The sequence below is a fragment of the Xenopus tropicalis genome, chromosome 9 (genome assembly GCF_000004195.4).
Source record: "Xenopus tropicalis strain Nigerian chromosome 9, UCB_Xtro_10.0, whole genome shotgun sequence".
NCBI lineage: Eukaryota > Metazoa > Chordata > Amphibia > Anura > Pipidae > Xenopus > Xenopus tropicalis.
The window spans coordinates 10723529-10739223 of record NC_030685.2 but is presented as its reverse complement, the minus strand read 5'-3'; the positions used below and the strand labels follow the sequence as shown (position 1 = coordinate 10739223).

General features: G+C 42.4%; 1 protein-coding gene across 1 annotated transcript; it reads left to right on the top strand.

Annotated features, from left to right (window-relative positions):
• The first annotated feature begins 4316 nt into the window (after positions 1–4316).
• LOC100492187 (DNA (cytosine-5)-methyltransferase 3A) lies at positions 4317–12887 on the top strand. The gene is made up of 10 exons (XM_031893791.1): positions 4317–4327; positions 4568–4751; positions 4898–4982; positions 5329–5474; positions 6947–7037; positions 7506–7651; positions 8281–8366; positions 9940–10009; positions 10933–11051; positions 12526–12887. Exons 1-10 carry the CDS (start codon positions 4317–4319, stop codon positions 12668–12670), a joined length of 1083 nt encoding a protein of 360 aa, XP_031749651.1. The 3' UTR covers positions 12671–12887.
• The last annotated feature ends 2808 nt before the right edge of the window (positions 12888–15695 follow it).

Here is a 15695-nt window from a genome sequence, read left to right as displayed (position 1 = left end):
TTAATGCAAGTCCCTCTGACAAGGTTCATGCCAATGGAATACATGGCATTATTAGGGTTAATCAGGACTCCCCTAGACAGGGTATAGGCTAAGGGAATATATGGCATTATGAGGGTTAATGCAACTCCCTCTGACAAGGTTCATGCCAATGGAATACATGGCATTATTAGGGTTAATCAGGACTCCCCTGGACAGGGTATAGGCTATGGGCATATAGGTCACTGTTAGGGTTAAATAGGGCTGTTGGGTACCTGCCAAGGGACTATATGATACTATTAGGATTAAATTATATAGGGCTGCAGGGGCTGACTATCTAATGGATGGCATTCTGGGGGGGGGGGGGGTTGAATCGGACTCTGTATTATCATTCATAAATAAATCCTGGATTTTTACTGGTTAATGCACTGTAATTACATTACCACAATTTAAAAAAAAAAAAATGACAAAGAAACAGCTGGAAAGCATATACCTGTGCGACATCGTTGCCATAATCTCTTGCGCAGGGATCACAGCGCCACCTGGCGGCCGCAGGCGGAACAGCGGGGAAAACTCCTGTGAGATTAATGGGCAGCGCCTCCCCATCCCGGGAAATAGATCTGAGATCGTTTGGGGTCGGGTTACAGGTACTGTTTGATACTACGAGTACTATTAATAGCAACAATAAATAGCTACAGGTGTGTATTATTATTATTATTTATTGCACTATAGAAAGTCACTGTAACCCTTCTTTTCAGCAGGATTTAAAGGGGAAGTACAAAAGTAATAAATACATTTGAGTAACCTTGTTCAAAATGCTATTTGTAATTTACTTTTTTAAGGGTTTTTTGCTTTTCATTTTTCAACTACTAATATTGGACTTTTGACTGTATAGCTCTGTTTCACCGGGAATAATGGGACCCCCAGACAACTAAGTTAGCAGGGCCCTACTTTGGTGGGGGGGGGGGGTTCAATTATTAACCCATTTGTCACCCTGGCCCCATGGACCGAGGGCCCTGTTGGCAAGTAGAATGGACTCCAATTTGAAAAAAAAGTCCCATGTATACAAGACCACACCCCTGATAATGACACCCCACCCATGACCAAACCCATAACTCCACCCACCCCACCCATGAATCACAATGTTTTGGCCCATCAGTTTTGGATTTATTTTTATATCAGTTATTTCCATGAAGGCATTTGGGGAGGAGGGTAAGGGCACGTGTACAGTAATTGTACTTTTAGTGCTTCTATCCAAAGAGACCCCTGTACTCGGGTTATTATTAATTATGGGTGCAGGGTTGGACTGGGATACCGGGGAAAAAACACGGTGGGCCTCGGCTCTGGTGGGCCCCGGAGGCCCAGACCTGATCCCTCTTACTGCTCCCCCGGCCGCCGGTGTCCTCCCCTGACGCATTTCACTTAAGTGCGTTCAAGGGAGGATATTGGGCGGGTAGTGGGGTTACCTTGGGGGGTGCGGGGCCCTGGGGCAGCAGCCCCTCCACCCCCCAGTCCAACCCTGGATGGACGAAATAATTTGGCAGACATGTATTTGTGCCGAATTTCCGTGTTTCGCCATTGTCGGATTGTTCCGCAAAACGGGCGTCAAAATTCACCGTGTTTGCCCATGGCAAAAAAATTATCACCCGTGGAAAATACTCCTGATGCCACTTTTTATATCTTAGAAATGCGTTTCATGTGCAGTCAGAACCTCCTAATTGTTTGAGCGACTCCTCATTTTTTAGGGAAACTTTACTCTCACTTCATATAATATCATCCAGTCGGTCAACAAGTTGCGCGCAAGAAGATGTCTCAGCAGTTGAAGGTAAGACAGTGGTCTAAATTTAATTGGAAAGAGAAGCCAAACTGTATATTGTACCCACTTGCCTTGATTTTGTTCTGGCGTTTTTAAAAATCAAAATATCACCCTGTATAAAGATAGGAACAAACCCAAGGTCTTGGTTGGTCAAGTGTCTCTGGAGAAAAGTAGTCCCAACGGCAGAGGATGTATATTGCATTATCCCTACCTATACTCTATGCTGGTATCACTGCTAGGACCAAAAAATGTTCTCACAATGGCAGGGGCGTATTTATATATAGGAACCTGAGGGCCTCTGTCTAGGGAGGCACCCTTGGAGGGGGGGGGGTGCCTATATAATAAAACAAATAAAAAATAAATCCTCCCTAGCCTCCGCCAGATCAAACCCATTAAAATCCAGCAGCGGAACTGGGGGACGAGAAACAGGGCATTCATAGGCAAGGAAGGAAGGAAGTGACATGGGGGACGAGAAACAGGGCATTCATAGGCAAGGAAGGAAGGAAGTGACATCATGCATTCCGCAACCACAGGGGCGCATTTAGGTCAAGTGGCTAGGAACAGGGCATTCATAAGCAAGGAAGTGACATCACTTCCAGCAGAAGTGACATCACACATGGAGGAAGTGACATCATGCATTCTGCAACCACAGGGGCGCATTTAGGTCAAGTGGCTAGGAACAGGGACAGGGCATTCATTGGCAAGGAAGTGACATCACTTCAAGCAGAAGTGACATCACATGTGGAGGAAGTTACATCATGCATTCCGCGACCACAGGGGCGCATTTAGGTCAAGTGGCTAGGAACAGGAACAGGGCATTCATAGGCAAGGAAGTGACATCACTTCCAGCAGAAGTGACATCACATGTGGAGGAAGTGACATCATGCATTCTGCAACCACAGGGGCACATTTAGGTCAAGTGGCTAGGAACAGGAACAGGGAATTCATAGGCAAGGAAGTGACATCACTTCCAGCAGAAATGACATCACACGTGGAGGAAGTGACATCATGCAACCACAGGGGCATATTTAGTTCAAGTCCCTAGGGTGGCACCGAACCTAAATACAACTCTGCACAACAGGAATTGGTAACGCCCCTATGAAGCAAAGTCCCAATGAGAAAAATGTATGAAAAGTGCAGTTTCACAATTTCTTTTACCCATAATGCAGAGTTGTGTCCCACAATTCCAGCATCATTGTATCCACGTGTGGATTTACTCCCAGTGTATTCTTGACCAATGCATTAAAATGTGCACAATTGCACTTTTTTTTACAGACACAATGGGGCTCAATAATGAGTGATTGGGTAACTTCCTGTGCAGTGTCGGACTGGGAACCCAGGGGCCCACCAGGAAACCTTAGACCATAGGCCCACTCTCCAAACTATTTTTCCTCCTTTCCTCATCCGACCTCTTTATCCTCCTAGTCTTTAATATACACGCTAGCTTCTATTCTTCCATCTATTTCTCCTCTTCCTTTCGATTCAAAAATAGGGAATGACCATGAAACAGGCCAAATGGTCAAGAGCAGAAGGGCCCACCAGGAGTAATCCTAGTATCCTGGTGGGCCAGTCCCACCAGGAAGTATTAGGTAAAAGTATTAGGTAAAACTCCTGTTCCTTCAGTAGCTACAGTTCTGCTTGTGATAATATGAAACAGTAGCCCCATTAGCAATTTGTGGGGATGATAGAGGTTATGGCCACCAAACTGGATCTTTAGCGGATTTGCCAACCCCCTGACCTTCCAAGTCTATGGGGCTCTTTACTACCATCGATTGTTAGTTTCAAACTCGTTTCAGATTTTTTTTAGAAAAAGACAGATTAAAGTTGGCGAGTTCATGTAGAAGTCAATGGTAGTGATGAGCGACTCTGTCCTGTTTCGCCAGAAAATTCGCGAAATGGCAAGAAAACGCATTTGTCACGCAATTTTTTTTGTCGCCCGCATCTTTTTTGTCATCCTCGTCTATGTTTTGTCAGCCGCATCTATTTTTTTGTTGCCCGCACTTTTTGACTCGACTGTGCCTAATTTTGATGCGGCGAAACGCATTTGTCACGCAATTTTTTTTGTCGCCTGCATCTTTTTTGTCGTCCTCGTCTATTTTTTGTTGCCTGCGTCTATTTTTTTGTCGACCATGCTTTTTGACTCGACCGTGCCTAATTTTGATGCGCCCGCACTTCTTTTTTTTTTTACGCGACCGCACCCTTTTTTGACGCGCCCGTGCCCAATAGGAGGTGTGACAAAAAAATTTACACAGAAGTTTCACGAAACAATTCACCAATGGCGAAATGTGGAAATTCGCTGTGAATCTATGCTTGGCGAAAAAATTTGATCATCACTAGTCAATGACTAGTCCTTTCCTTGAAGCTCTTTCGTTTGTCTCGAAACTTTACAGATTTCACTGGGTTTGGTCCGAAAATCCCGACCTTTTTCGAATTGTCACAGCAACAATTCAATAAAATTGTGATTTTTCTCGGTGATAGCTGTGCATTCTGCTGAAAAAAACATTGTTTATGTATTAGAGTGAAAATGGCTGCCAGGTGTTTTAGAAAAACTTGATGGTGCTGGTAAAAGGAAGGGATATATGCAATACAAATAGTGTGTTTTGGGTGGAGAAGATGTGGCCAACTTGTCCTTTAACCTAGATCTCACACCAATCAGTGGGCTAGTATGCTTTTATTAATACACAGTCAGTGTCCAGAGTCCAGTTATTACCTCATGGAACTGATTAACGTAAACCAGTGATGACTTCACTAATGGCTGACGCTTTCCTAACACAGGTGCTTCTGTGTTGACTGTGTTGACTTGTTTGAGGGCCCCGGCTCAGCTGACAGAGCTGTAACCAGCGACCCCTGGACTTGCTTCATGTGTGATGAGACCGGGATCCACGGGCTACTGAGACGGAGGGAAAGCTGGCAGAGCCACGTGCAAAGGCTACTCTCCAATCACCATGACAAACAGTTTGTATGTAGACACTTATCTGACTATAGAAGGACATTGACAACAATACCTGTGTCTTTGTCACTACAAAGACCATATGTCACTGTCAATACCTGCCTACCTACCAACACATTAACATGGTCTTTTCATCACTTTACTTGTACCCTCAGGAACCACCAAAGCTTTACCCACCTCTCCCAGCTGTACAAAGGAAACCCATACGAGTCTTATCTCTCTTTGACGGCATTGCAACGGGTGAGCTCAGACATCATTAGAATTGTTTGTCAGCATTAACCACAGATGCAACACATCTTATTTTTAAGTCTAGCCCCATCTCCTTTTTTCTTTAAAATAAATGGGATGCGCTGGAGGTCTTCTACCTCAATGTATGTTCATGTATTGTAAGCAGGTCAGACATAACTGGGACATGGGGGTCAACTTCCCCTTGAAAGTGTGTGAAATAGAAAACAATGAGGGGATTAATTTACCCTTGAGGAGCACTGGCGTCCATTCTTGAAAATAATAATGCATCTAAGTTTCACTTGAAAGTGTGTAAAATAGAAAACAGTGATGGGATTAACTTACCCTTGAATCTGATCAGGCCTGGTGTCACTGAAGATCCTCAAGATCCAGGTAGAGAAGTATGTTGCTTCTGAAGTATGCAAAGACGCCATAAATGTAGGCAAAACACGTCATCCTGGTGAGATCACATATGTTGGAGATGTACGCAACATCACACGCAAACAGGTAGGTACACGGGTGGGTAATATGGCTTGGGCAAGAGGTAGATACACTGCTCAACACTGTCCCTCATGCAAACATACATATAGTACAACTTTGTATAGTACAAAGCTATGCACTTTGGTAGTAATAATATAGTTATACACTAAATGGGAGTGTGTTGGGGGGATCAATAATGGAGAAGGATCTAGGGGTTTTTGTTGATAACAAGTTGTCTAATTCCAGGCAGTGTCATTCTGTGGCTACTAAAGCAAATAAAGTGCTGTCTTGTATAAAAAGGGCATTGACTCAAGGGATGAAACATAATTTTGCCTCTTTATAGGTCCCTGGTAAGGCCTCACCTTGAGTATGGGGGGCAGTTTTGGGCTCCAGTCCTTAAGAAGGATATTAATGAGCTGGAGAGAGTGCAGAGACTGCAACTAAACTGGTAGAGGGGATGGAAGGGTTAAACTATGAGGTTAGACTGTCAGGGTTGGGGCTGTTTTCTCTGGAAAAGAGGCGCTTGAGAGGGGACATGATTACTCTGTACAAGTACATTAGAGGGGATTATAGGCAGTTGGGGGGGTTCTTTTTTCCTATAAAAATGATCAGCGCACCAGAGGCCCCCCCTTTATATTAGAGGAATGGAGCTTCCATTTGAAGCAGCATAGGGGGTTCCTCACGGTGAGGGCAGTGATGTTGGGGAATGCCCTGCCGGGGGATGTTGGGTAGGGGGTTCCTCACGGTGAGGGCAGTGAGGTTGGGGAATGCCCTGCTGGGGGATGTTGGGTAGGGGGTTCCTCACGGTGAGGGCAGTGAGGTTGGGAAATGCCCTGCCGGGGGATGTTGGGTAGGGGGTTCCTCACGGTGAGGGCAGTGAGGGGGTTGGGGAATGCCCTGCCGGGGGATGTTGGGTTGGGGGTTCCTCATGGTTAGGGCAGTTAGGTTGGGGAATGCCCTGCCGGGGGATGTTGGGTAGGGGGCTCCTCACGGTGAGGGCAGTGAGGGGGTTGGGGAATGCCTTGCCGGGGATGTTGGGTAGGGGGTTCCTCACGGTGAGGGCAGTGAGGGGGTTGGGGAATGCCCTGCTGGGGGATGTTGGGTAGGGGGTTCCTCATGGTGAGGGAAGTGAGGTTGGGGAATGCCCTGCCGGGGGAGGTTGGGTAGGGGGTTCCACATGGTGAGGGCAGTGAGGTTGGGAAATGCCCTTCCTATAGATATGTGTGGGGGTGCCTGGGGTTCGCTTGGAAGGGTTGAACTTGGTGGACTTTTTTCAACCCAACTTAACTATGTTACTATGTAACTATGTAAGTAGGTAGACTGCTGGTCACTATGCTGCAGGTAGGTTACTCTATGCACACTGATATTGGCCTTTATGAAGAGGGTTCTAAAACAATAGTAGTATATTTTACACATTTGACTTGTTTTCAAACATGCAATACACCACCTTAAACATGATGTTCACCAGAATTCACTGTTTCTTTGCTCCATTTCTACAGATTTCAGAATGGGGACCTTTTGATCTCGTCATCGGGGGAAGCCCTTGTAATGACCTTGCTGTTGTCAACCCAGTAAGAAAAGGTCTGTTTGGTAAGTATTTGGTAAATGTTTCTGTTTGTGGCATGTGTTGTGTATCAAGAGCATTGTACAACCACCCCACAGTGTGGGAATCAAAAACTCTACTGGTGCAAAAACCTATAGTGTGACAACCACGTATTTAATGAAATTCATAGAATTTAGATATCTGCAGTAGACTCAAATAAGCTAATGGGTTACCTGGTTGAAAAAGGTAAGTGTATTGTATTTATGACCAATGGTCATAGTTCTTAGACCTCTTGCCCATCTGCATTTACAGTAAATGTTAAGAAAATGACCAATCAATTATAAAATCAGATCTAAGGCTTTCCTTATGTCTGGACTGGAAACTGCTTAACAAATCTTCTAGATGGGCATCTTATACAAATTCTGTTGGTTCACAGTTACATATCTTCACCAGTAAATATAAAAAAAACAAGGCAAAGAGTTCAAGGAAGGTAAGAAGTTCATTTTCTTCCACAGATGGCACTGGGCGCCTCTTTTTTGACTTCCCTCGTCTTCTCCATGAAGCTGAGCCTAAAGCAAACGAGAGGCCATTCTTTTGGTTATTTGAGAATGTTGTAGCGATGGATAAAGGAGTCAGGAAATATATATGCAACTTTCTGGAGGTGCGGATTTAGTAGCAAAACAAACATTTGATACTTGCATTGTTAATTTGGGTAAATCGAGTTCAACCTTTTAGTGTGTCTCCTAGTGCCGACCTGAAGAATTCCACCGGCGCTCTTGTAGTCATAAGTTTACGATGCGAACAATCTATGCAATATATTATATTATTATCATCTTAATATTTTGGAAGAGTAATCTTTATAATTGACATCAAACATGTGACCACTTGGGTTTGATTGGTCAAAACCAAGGTGGCCACACTTAGGACAAGGTTTAACAATCCAGATGATTAGGCCAAAAGTCCTGTGGCCAGAATTTGTTTGATCTAGCCATCTAATAGTTAAATATTTGCTGTTGACCCAAATAATTGGATCAGAGGTGGCAGGGGGAGGTGCCATTAACTGACATGTCATTCATACACCAGGAGATATCTATGCACCAGGATCCCAGGCCAAATTTTATCCATAAGTATGGCAGAATTCCATAACAAAATGGAGCCAATATTCATGGACCAATATTCCTTAATAATATCGGCTTTGCTTTTTTGGTATGGTCAACTTTATAACTGTATATGGAGTAGGAATATCAGTACTTTAGGTTCTCGTTTTAATTTATATTTCTAATATTACAGTCCAATCCAGTCATGATTGATGCAAAAGAGATGTCGGCTGCACACAGAGCCCGTAATTTTTGGGGAAACCTTCCTGGCATGACCAGGTTGGTGACAAGAGTTTGCTAGGGTACATGAAGAGACCTTAAAATGGTAGTACAGGTATGGGATCCCTTATCCAGAAACCTGTTATCCAGAAAGCTCTGAATTACGGAAAGCCCGTCTCCCATAGACTCCATTTAAATCAAATAATTTAGGATTTTAAAACTGATTTCCTTTTTCTCTGTAATAATAAAACAGTACCTGTACTTGATCCCAACTAAGATATAATTACCCCTTATTGGGGCAGAACAGCCCTATTGGGTTTATTTAATGGTTAAATGATTCCCTTTTCTCTGTAATAATAAAACAGTACCTGTACTTGATCCCAACTAAGATATAATTACCCCTTATTGGGGGCAGAACAGCCCTATTGGGTTTATTTCATGGTTAAATGATTCCCTTTTCTCTGTAATAATAAAACAGTACCTGTACTTGATCCCAACTAAGATATAATTACCCCTTATTGGGGCAGAACAGCCCTATTGGGTTTATTTAATGGTTAAATGATTCCCTTTTCTCTGTAATAATAAAACAGTACCTGTACTTGATCCCGACTAAGATATAATTACCCCTTATTGGGGCAGAACAGCCCTACTGGGTTTATTTCATGGTTAAATGATTCCCTTTTCTCTGTAATAATAAAACAGTACCTGTACTTGATCCCAACTAAGATATAATTACCCCTTATTGGGGCAGAACAGCCCTATTGGGTTTATTTAATGGTTAAATGATTCCCTTTTCTCTGTAATAATAAAACAGTACCTGTACTTGATCCCAACTAAGATATAAATAATCCTTATTGGATGCAAAACAATCCTGTTGGGTTTAATTAATGTTTTATTGATTTTTTAGTAGACTTAAGGTATGGAGATCCAAATTATGGAAAGACCCCTTATCTGGAATACCCTTGGTCCCAAGCATTCTGGATAATGGGTCCTTTACCTGTATAACTACATAGGGTTTGTGCTAAACATACTTTTTGCCTATTGTTCATCCAGATGCAGCCAGCAAGTTTTCACATGTTGTCTCACCATGTCCAGACATCATTTATGAGCGTTAAATTCTGCCTCTAGATGGTGCTAGAGTGCAAAGACTTGCCGGCAAAACACAATAGAAAACACCATGCGCCACCTGGTGGCGAATTTTGGTATTCCCTCCCCCCTGGGTTAACATAATGCGACAACATAGTAAATGTACTTAACTGCATCTGAATGTAGAAAGGAGTCAGTGCAAAGAAATTGTTCAAAAGCTGAGCTATCATAACAGTAATTCATATAATGCTACTATATTTCTGTCATGTATATATAAAAATGTCTTAAATTATATTATTACCTTTCCTTGTTACTGTGTGTCAAGATACATCTGTTATCTGTTAAAATAAACCTCCACTCATTTTATGTAATAGAACATAATGAATTGGGTCAGAAAGGCCAAGAAAAATAATAAAAACAATATTTTGAAATAAAAAAATCACACTTTCTAAATATAATGCAGAATTTCAGAATTTTTTGAAATCTCTTGCATTTACAAAATAGTATTCACATTTTTTGACCTTATTTCTCTCCCTTATTTGTTTAGGCATCCGGTTGCTACAGAAAATGACAAACTAGAACTCCAGGACTGTCTGGAAACTGGCCGTGTAGCCAAGGTGAGCACTAGAGAGACTGACCAGTAAGAATTCAACCTGCATTTAAATTTTAAATTATTAAATTCAGGGACTACCTGAAAGGGGGGATGGTGTGTGGTACCCCTAAACCAAGTGCTCTGGGTCTCTAAAATTAAAAATACAACATAGAACAGTGATCCCCAACCAGTGGCTCGGGGGCAACATGTTGCTCACCAACCTCTTGGATATTGCTCTCAGTGGCCCCAAACCAGGGAGTTATTTTTGAATTCCTGACTTGGGGGCAAGCTTTGGTTGAATAAAAACAAGATTTCCTACCAAATAAAGCCCCCTGTAAGCTGATAGGGTGCATAGAGGCTCCCTAATAGCCAATCTTAGCCCTTATTTGGCTCCTCCATGAACTCTTATGGTGCTTGTGTTGCTCCCCAAGTCTTTTTATATTTGACTGTGGCTCACCAATAAGAAAGGTTGGGGACCCCTGACATAGAAAGACCCACACTATTTTTGTGCAATAACTATTCCATTATACAATTAGGGGGCAGTTAGGTTTTTTGACACCAAAATATCTTTTTTTGGCGGTTTATTATATGACAAAACCGCAAGAAATGAAAAAATACGCCATGTAAAACCTGTTGAGATCATGTATAGTCCCTTTTATAACTGGAAGATCTTTCTATGCTTCATGGTTTTAGAGGTTTTCGGGGGGGGGGGGGATTGACGATGTAATTTGTACGACGATAGAAAAAAGTCATGGTTTTCACATTCTCTTCCACATCATTTTTTAGTTTGGATCTTTAGATAAATGACCACCCTTCGTGGAAATGAGATTATTTGCGGTTTCAAAAAACTATAAAACCTCGAAATTGCAAATATTATTAAATGCCCCCTCACGAGTGTATGCGAAATTGTATTCTCTTTGCAATGTGGATATCTCTTAACTGTTGCAGTTCAAAAAGGTCCACACCATCACCACCAATCCATACTCCATGAAACAGGGGAAACAGCACCAATACCCAGTGACAATGGACGGGAATGAGGACATTCTGTGGTGTACTGAAATGGAAAGGTGAGGCTGCCTCTTTATCTCTCTGTATTTATCCCCTTGTCTTTGTTATTGAGGAGTACAGAAGGAGAAAACCTTATGTAGGTTATTGAGGAGTACAGAAGGAGAAAACCTTATGTAGGTTATTGAGGAGTACAGAAGAAGAAAATCTTATGTAGGTTATTGAGGAGTACAGAAGGAGAGAACCTTATGTAGGTTATTGAGGAGTACAGAAGAAGAAAATCTTATGTAGGTTATTGAGGAGTACAGAAGGAGAGAACCTTATGTAAGTTATTGAGGAGTACAGAAGGAGAGAACCGTATGTAGGTTATTGAGGAGTACAGAAGGAGAAAACCTTATGTAGGTTATTGAGGAGTACAGAAGGAGAGAACCGTATGTAGGTTATTGAGGAGTACAGAAGGAGAAAACCTTATGTAGGTTATTGAGGAGTACAGAAGGAGAGAACCGTATGTAGGTTATTGAGGAGTACAGAAGGAGAAAACCTTATGTAGGTTATTGAGGAGTACAGAAGGAGAAAACCTTTTGTAGACACTTGGCCCAGTTTACTCAGTTTACAGAGGAGTAGTGATGAGCGTCATTTTTCGACAGGCATAGATTCTCAAAACGGGCGTAAAAATTTGGCAAAAATTGGCACATGACAAAAAAAATAATGTGAGCTTCAAAAAAAAAAAATTATGTGTGTCAAGAAATTTGGCGCATCATTTTTTGTGAATTTTTGGCCCAAGCAAAATGGACAGAACTGTTCATCACTACAGAGGAGTTCCGGGGCTCAAGAGTGTGGAGGGCCCAGTAAGGCCCTAATGAATAAGATCTTTTAACATATCTTTGTAGAATTGGTCAACTTCATCTCTATGTTGAATTTGCTGCGGGGACCAGTTACACTTAGGTTTTGCCACTGTTGCTAGCTATGTCCCTTTATGTCCTCTAATAATATAGAGCATTATCACACCTTTTCCCATTGAAATCTATCTTTAACTTGTTGGGTAGTCTTCTCCAGGCCCACAATCTAAACCAGAATACCAAAAACAGCTTCAGCTGTAACCAAAGTCAACAAATAACTTAAATCAAGTGTATTATTTGTTCCAGGTTAACTGTTTTGTAAGACTTAATCATTTTCTCAACTAAGGGCAATGTTCATACAGTGCCGGGCCAAGTCGGCCAGGCCCCTAGGCAACCTGGTCGGCTTGGCCCGTCTTACCCCCGCACATGATGCAAGCACACAGGGCGGCGGGGTTCTTCAGTGAGGGGAAAAGGACCCAGAACTAGTGGTCGGTGAAAGAAGAGGTACCTGTCTGGTGCCCCCCCATCGTTGGTGCCTCTTCTACCTACCCCTAGTTCCGGCCCTGTGATCATCTAATGATAAAAGTGTGTTATTTTGGATTATAAACATTAATAACTTAATACTTAACTTATCTTAACTAAAATCATAGCTCTGCCCTACAAAACAACCAGATTTTCTTCTATTCATTATCTACAGAGTCTTTGGATTTCCAGTTCATTACACAGATGTCGGGAACATGAACCGAATTGACAGACAAAGGCTTCTGGGAAGATCCTGGAGTGTTCCTGTCATCCGCCACCTCTTTGCCCCTCTCAAGGAATACTTTGCCTCTTCTCATTGAGTTCAGCCCAGCTCTGTTTTTACAACTACACTAAAGCCTTACTTTTGTTTGTATTATTTATGTTTAATACAGTATTTATATAAATAGTGTGTATGGGGTGTATGAGTGATAATATCATTTAAACAGACAATGGATCAATGTGAGATCCCTGATGCTATCATTTCTTCACTATTGACTGCAAGTCAACTGTCTGAATAAAGGAAATTTGTTTTATGAAGACTTTCTGGCACCATTTTCTATATCGGACACACCAGACTGCTCATATATATCAACATACAATGCTCTTTTTTAGCAACAAGGACAATATCCCCAAAGGCACATTTCTACCTTGGATACTAGGATGTGTCTTGAAGATTTTCATCCATCCAAGTCATGATTTACAGCAGGGACCCCCAACCTTTTATACCCATGAGCCACATTGAAAGGCAAAAAGTGTTGGGGAGCAACACAAGAATGAAAAAAGTTTCCTGTGGTGCCAATAAGAGCTATCATTGGCTCCTTGATAGCCCCTATGTGGACTAGCAGCCTACAGTAGGCTGTGTTTGGTATTATACTTGTTTTTATGGAACCAAAACTTCCCTCCTTACCAGAAATTCAAAAATGAGCACCTACTTTGAAGCCACGGAGAGCAACACCCAAGGGGTTGGGGAGCAACATGTTGCCCCAGAGCCACTGGTTGGGGATCACTGATTTACAGTAAGTTGCAGAGTTAAGTCACTATTCATGTCATGACTTTTTGTTGAACTGAAGAAGGTGCTCAAATGAGTGGTGAAATGTTTTCACGAAAACTCAGAAAATCCAGTTGCTTTAGACTTAATTCTGATAGATACTGATGTAACAGGTGGATGGGGGGGTACCCCATAATGCTCTGATACTGTAATTTCTATAATCCAGACCCAGGCAAAGGGTCTAATTCCCAGCAACTCCCTGTAGACATTTTTGGTAATAAGACTCTCTACCGTCAGATGGGCCCTTGCTTAATTTATAGAGGAAGGGTTACCACACCAATGTGTGCCCAGTGTCGGACTGGGAACCCAGGGCCCCACCAGAAAACCTTAGACCCTCGGCCCACTTGCCAAACAATTTTTCCTCACCCAACCTATTCTCTTAGTCTCTTTTATTTACATGCTAGCATCTATTCTTCCATCTATTTCTTCTCTTTGTTCCCATTCAGAAATAGGGAATGACCATGAAACAGGCCAAATGGTCAGGAGCAGGGGGGCCCACTGACACCTGGGCCCACCAGGAGTTTTCCTGGTATCCTGGAGGGCCAGTATGGCCCTGTGTGTGCCCATAACATTCACTCAATAACTTTGGGTGCTGGTGGTTCTTAAAAACAGTTGAATGGTTTATTAAACAATTCCGTGTACCTCTCACAAGCTGGGGGGTGAGTGCTCAATTGATAAAGACTAGATAACAAGTGGCATCAGGTCTTCAAGCAGTGGTTAATTCGACAGTTCACCAGGTTCAACTTGCCGAGTTCATGTAGAAGCCAATGGCGAAGGTCCTTCCCTTTCCTTGAAGTTTTTCCTTTTTTCACAGCGACCATTCGGAAAAGTTGAGTTTTTTTTGCGACTTTTATTGAATATGAGACATTTGGGAAAATGAGTTTAGTCGACATTGATGCTACCCATTGACGCTTCACGCTCTTCACAGCAATTGCGCTCAGCGCCAGTGCGTCCGTTATATTGTACACAGCCCCAGGTATCCTGATATACATATTTATACAGGTAGCGTTTGTCACTTCAAACTGCTTTGCAATGCGTTTCTTGGCCGTAGAGATAACTGCAGATGAAAACTTTTTTAAAGCCCTGTATAATGGGAAAAAGGTGACTATAATAAGTAATAAATACTTATGTAAAGAAACCCAAACCTGATTTATTGATCTACTTTTAGAGATGTAGCGAACCTCACAAAAAAAGTTTGCGAACCCGTTCGCGAACTTCCGCCAAAAAGTGCGAACTTTTGCGAACTTTGCGAACCCCATAGACTTCAATGGGAAGGCGAACTTTAAAACCTAGAAAAGCCATTTCTGGCCAGAAAACTGATTTTAAAGTTGTTTAAAGGGTGCCCCGACCTGGACAGTGACATGCAGGAGGGGGATCAAGGGCAAAAACTTCTCTGAAAAATACGTTGTTGAAACAGCGTTGCGTTTTGTGCTGTAAAGGGCAGAAATCACGCTACATTTCTAAACTTGTGTAATAAACTGCTTTAAAACGTCCGGCGTCTACATGCCAATCAAGTCGTGTAAAGGTTACAGCCGGTTCACACGCAAAGACAAAACGCCGCAGTAGTGGATACGGAATATATTATTGCTGGTGGAAAAACATCGCTCAGGTGATTTTATTGCAATGCAATGTCACTACTATGTGTAACGTGTTTGGTGCACTACTATGAATAACAGCAAACAGCACTGGACATGTTAAAGAACAGTAACTTAAATTAAAAAAAAAAATTAATAATAAAAAAAAAAGTGCTGGTGCTGGGGGTGAACTACTAGGAGCAGCACACCAGTCCCCAACACAGCTAGACTAATAGCACTGGGCTCTATAAATTATAGTAGCAAAGTAAAAAAACACAAATAAAAAAAAATGTGAATGTGTGGTTGGTGCTTAGTGCACTACTATGAGCAGCACACCTGTCTCCAACACACACAGATGGAGCTGCAGAACACAATGAAAAGAAGAGTAACAGTAATCAGAAAATAAAAGCAGTCCTTACAAGGACTATTGGGTTACAGCAGATGATCAGCAGGACAGTTGCCCACAGCAGCTACATACAGAGCAGTAGAAAGTATATTACTAGTCAGCAAAGCTACCTAAACTGTCCCTCAAACCCCTGCACAGCTCTCTCCCTATGCTAACTCATCAAGCACACACAGGCAGAATGTAAAATGGCTGCTGGGCTTCGGTTTATATATGGAAGGGAGTGGTCCGGGGGTGGTCCAGGAGGGAGAGCTGCCTGATTGGCTGCCATGTATCTGCTGGCTCTGGGGTGAGAGGTCAAAATTTGGCTCCAGCTAAGG